Genomic DNA, 4,054 nt, shown 5'->3' on the forward strand with positions numbered 1-4,054 from the left:
TGACAATACCCAGCTGGGGGTGGCTGGCAGAGACAGTGGCTATAAATATAAGACGCTCAACCAAGCACCCAGCATCTACATACTCAATAAAATAGAGGTCTCCCGTGGTTACTTTTATGTTACTCAATGATATATATTGTTGTGTCGTGATTAATAAGAGAGTGAATGAAAGAATAACCAGGTGGGCTGAGGAGATAGCTCGGCAGTCTAAGCGCCTGCCTGGCAACTACAAGGACCCAGGTTCCATCCCCTATACTGCATGCTGCACTGGCCCCAGAACCCTAGAGCCTGCTGCACTGGCCACTGAAACCGGGCATAGTGGTGCATACCTGTAATCCCAACACTGGGGAGGCCGAGACAGGAGGATCACTATGAGTCCAAGCTGTGTGGTGAGATCCTATACCAAATAAATAAATAAATACATTATTTAAACAATCATTTTTTTAAAAAAACAAGAAAGGGCCAGGGAGATGGCTCAGTAGAATAAGAGCTTCCCTGGCAAGTGCAAGGGCCTGAGTTCAATCCCCGGTTCCACCAAAAATAGATAAATAAGTAAATAAATGAAGAAGAAGAAAAATAGCCAGGTACATTAACTTCAATTAAATCCTGTCTTTGGCCCATGGTGGAAGTGAACTTTAATATTCTTTGTCCCTTGGACAGCGAATGACCACGTGTACCCCTGCTTGCAGTACTTTTGATTGTTTTGCTGTTTCTGTTTTAGATGAAATCCATTGCCTTCTGCAAGCTTCCCCTCCCAAGTTTCTCCCAGTTTTTGGATAAGATTCATTTATGCAAGGAGAGTGATGAGAGGCTGGGCAGGGGCGGCTTCTTTCTGTGCAGAGCGTTTGGCTTCTTGGCGACCTCAGTCTCACTGTGGACAGAAACAAAAACAAGTTAAAACCCCAGTGTGATGGGCAGAATGAGAGAGGAACGCCTGGGCAAACAGTCAAGAAATCAGTCAGCTCAGAAGGCTGGGGAATGACAGGTTGTGTACAGGGTCTTCATGCACGGGACTGAAATGGATACAACTGAGGAATTTAGAGGTGTTCTTGGGCCTACCAGATAGCTCAGTGGACTAAAGCAACTGCTTAGGCAAGCTTTAAGGGCCCAGGGTTTGATCCCCATGCCATACTGGTCCGCCCCTGGGATGCACTGAGACAGCACTTGAGACTGGGCGTGGTGGCATGTGCCTGTAATCCCAGAACTTGGGAGGCTGTAAACAGGCAGATCACTATGAGTCTGATCTAGTAGTGAGACCCTGAACACCCTGTAGACCCTTCCCTAAAATACACACACACAAAAAGAGGTGTTCTTGATAGCAATGGAAGACAAAACAAGAAAATAAGCAAAGAAATCATCAAATTAAAAAAGATCTGGAGCAGGTAGATAGACTTAGTTTTAAGGATAACAATCAGTGAGAAGAAAGATTTGTACTAATAGTGTTTGGACAGGCTATTCTGTCTGCATCTTGTACTACAGATAACCACTAAGAAGATAACAATGTACAATATATTAATTATTGAAACTGTCCTATTAATCAGTTTTAAAACCGTCTCATTGATATTTGTTTCTCAATAAAATAAAATAAAAAGGATAGCAAAAAGTTTTATAAAATAATGATGATGAGGGCTGATGAGATGGCTCAGTGGTCTAAAGCACCTACTTAGAACAAGCTAAGCAAAGCACAGGGACCGTGGTTCAATCCCCCAGCACCACATGCCAGCCAGCCCCGCCCCCTGGTGGGCTGAGCTCCCCCCCAAATAAATAAAATTTTTTTTAAAAATGATGATGGTGATAATAATAATAATGGCCGGCACGATAGCTCAGCAGACTAAGCACCAAGCACAGAGACTGGAGTTCAATCCCTGGTACCACATGGTGGTGCACGCCTATAATCCCAGTGCTGGAGAGGCTGAAAACAGGAGGATCACTATGAGTCTGAGCTATGTAGTAAGATGCTATACCAAATATATTAAATAATAATAATAAGCTGGGTATGGAAGCACATTCCTGTAATCCCAGCATTTCTAGGAGGCTGAGGCAGGAGAATTGCAAGTTTGAATCCAGCCTAGACAATTTATTTTATTTTTTTTTTAACATTTATTTATTTGTGTGTGTCTGTGTGTGTGGCCAGCTCAGCCCACCAGGGGGCGGGGCTGGCTGGCATGTGGTGCTGGGGGATTGAACCGCGGTCCCTGTGCATTGCCAAGCTTGTTTCAAGTAGGTGCTTTAGACCACTGAGCCATCTCTCCAGCCCCAGCCTAGACAATTTAGCTAAACCTTGTCTCACAACAAAGATGTAAAAATGGCTGTGGGTGTAACTCAGTGGGAAGGCCCCTAATGCTGAGAAAAATAAAAGGAAAAGAAAGGAAAGGGAGAGAGGAGAGAGGCGAGAGGAGAGGAGGAGAAGAGAGGGGAGCTGGCTCAGTAGACTAAGCACTTGCCTGGCAAGCACAAGCGCCTGAGTTCAATCCCCAGCTCTGCTAAAAAAAAAAAAAAAAAAAAAAAAAAGACACACACGCACACACACAGTAATCATTTTCATTGTTTCATTGCCCCAGAGTTCAGCTGATGGAAGTGATGATATCATAATGCTGATTAATGATCTGATCGAAATTCCTGTGAGGCTCCTGAAGTATCAAGAAATAGGGACCACAGCACAATACTCAGGTAGTTAGAGAGCAGATAAGAAAGCACTGGTGCTTTGGAACCAGCTTTGCAGCACTATGAATTCATTAATTTAAGAAGTACTTCTAGGGCTGGGGAGATACCTCAGCAGCAGAAGTGCCCGCCTGGCAAGTGCAAGGTTCTGAATTCGACCCCTGGTTGTCCTACCCCCCCAAAAAAGAAGCGCTTCTGCTGTGTTTACTTTGCAACAGGCTTTGTTCTAAGTGCTCTACAAATACCTGGGCATTGGAAGCCTTCCAGCGGCCTGTGCTATTCTTACTATTATCATCTCCATCTCACAGATTAAAATCAACCTGAGAGGAAGAGAAGTTAGTAACTGTTCAAGGCCCCAAACTAGTAGGTTGTGGTGGAGCTGGGACTCCGAGCCAGGCAGCCTTACCCCGCAGCTGGCTCTCTGCTCAGCTCTTGAAGGATGAATACGTATCGGTACAATGAAAATAAAAATATGCTGTTCTGAGTAGTTTTCCAGAAGAACTAAAACCACCACACCACAGCAATGTGTATGCGCCCATGTTTACAGCAGCGCAATTTGTCATAGCTAAATCCTGGAAGCAGCCCAGATGCCCCTCACCTGAAGAATGAAAAAAGATGTGGTATTTTTACACAATGGGGAATTATTCAGCTATAAAGCAGGATAAATTTGAGTCTTTTGTTGGTAAATGGATGCAACTACAGAACATACTTTTAAGTGAAATAAATCAGACCTGCATGTGCAAAGATCCTATTGTCTCAGCATGAGAATCTGAAAGAGAATAATGGAATCTAAAGGGTACAATAGATACTGGGAAAAGGGCATGAACTTATTCAAAAGGAAAGAGTTACTGAGTTGAGAAGGACAGGAGAGGGAGTGGGGGAAAGAGGTTTTTTTTTTAAATGTATTTTGTTGTTACAGGGTCTCACTATGCAGCTTGGACTGGGGAAAAGAGCTTTATCTATGTATGTAAACAGGATGGTTTGGACAACTGTACTGTGCATTTCTGCTGCTCTATGGAAAGGAGCAGATAATGCTTAATTTGTTTTCTCTCCTTTTTTCAATTGTTTGTTCTTTTTCTCTTATTAGTTTCTTACACATTTCCTTTTTTCTTTCTTTTCTTTTTTTTACTTTTATGTATTTGGTACAGGGTCTCACTACCCAGCTCGGACTCACAGTGATCCTCCTGGTTGCAGCCTCCCCAGTGCTGGGAATATAGGTGTGTGTGTGCCACTATACATGATCTTGGTGGCCAGCTCAGCACAACTGAGGGTGGGGACAGTGGCGTGCATACTGGGGATCAAACTCCAGTCCCTGCACTTGCCTAAGAAGGCACTTAGTCTGCTGAACTATCTCACTAGCCCTAATTTTTTCTTTCTTTTTCTTTCTTTCTTT

At 43.6% G+C, this 4,054-nt stretch overlaps 1 protein-coding gene across 1 annotated transcript in view; it reads right to left on the reverse strand.

Moving 5' to 3' along the window:
- Nucleotides 1-702: 702 nt before the first annotated feature.
- The window catches only part of Fam227a (family with sequence similarity 227 member A), a 56,732-nt gene continuing 53,380 nt past the window's right edge, over nucleotides 703-4,054 (reverse strand). Inside the window, exon 16 of the mRNA XM_023718946.1 lies at nucleotides 703-871. Coding sequence (XP_023574714.1) covers nucleotides 784-871 — 88 coding nt within the window. The 3' untranslated portion in view covers nucleotides 703-783. The remainder of the gene's footprint in view (nucleotides 872-4,054) is intronic.

This window comes from Octodon degus, unplaced genomic scaffold, assembly GCF_000260255.1.
Source record: "Octodon degus isolate 3935 unplaced genomic scaffold, OctDeg1.0 scaffold00064, whole genome shotgun sequence".
Taxonomy (NCBI): domain Eukaryota; kingdom Metazoa; phylum Chordata; class Mammalia; order Rodentia; family Octodontidae; genus Octodon; species Octodon degus.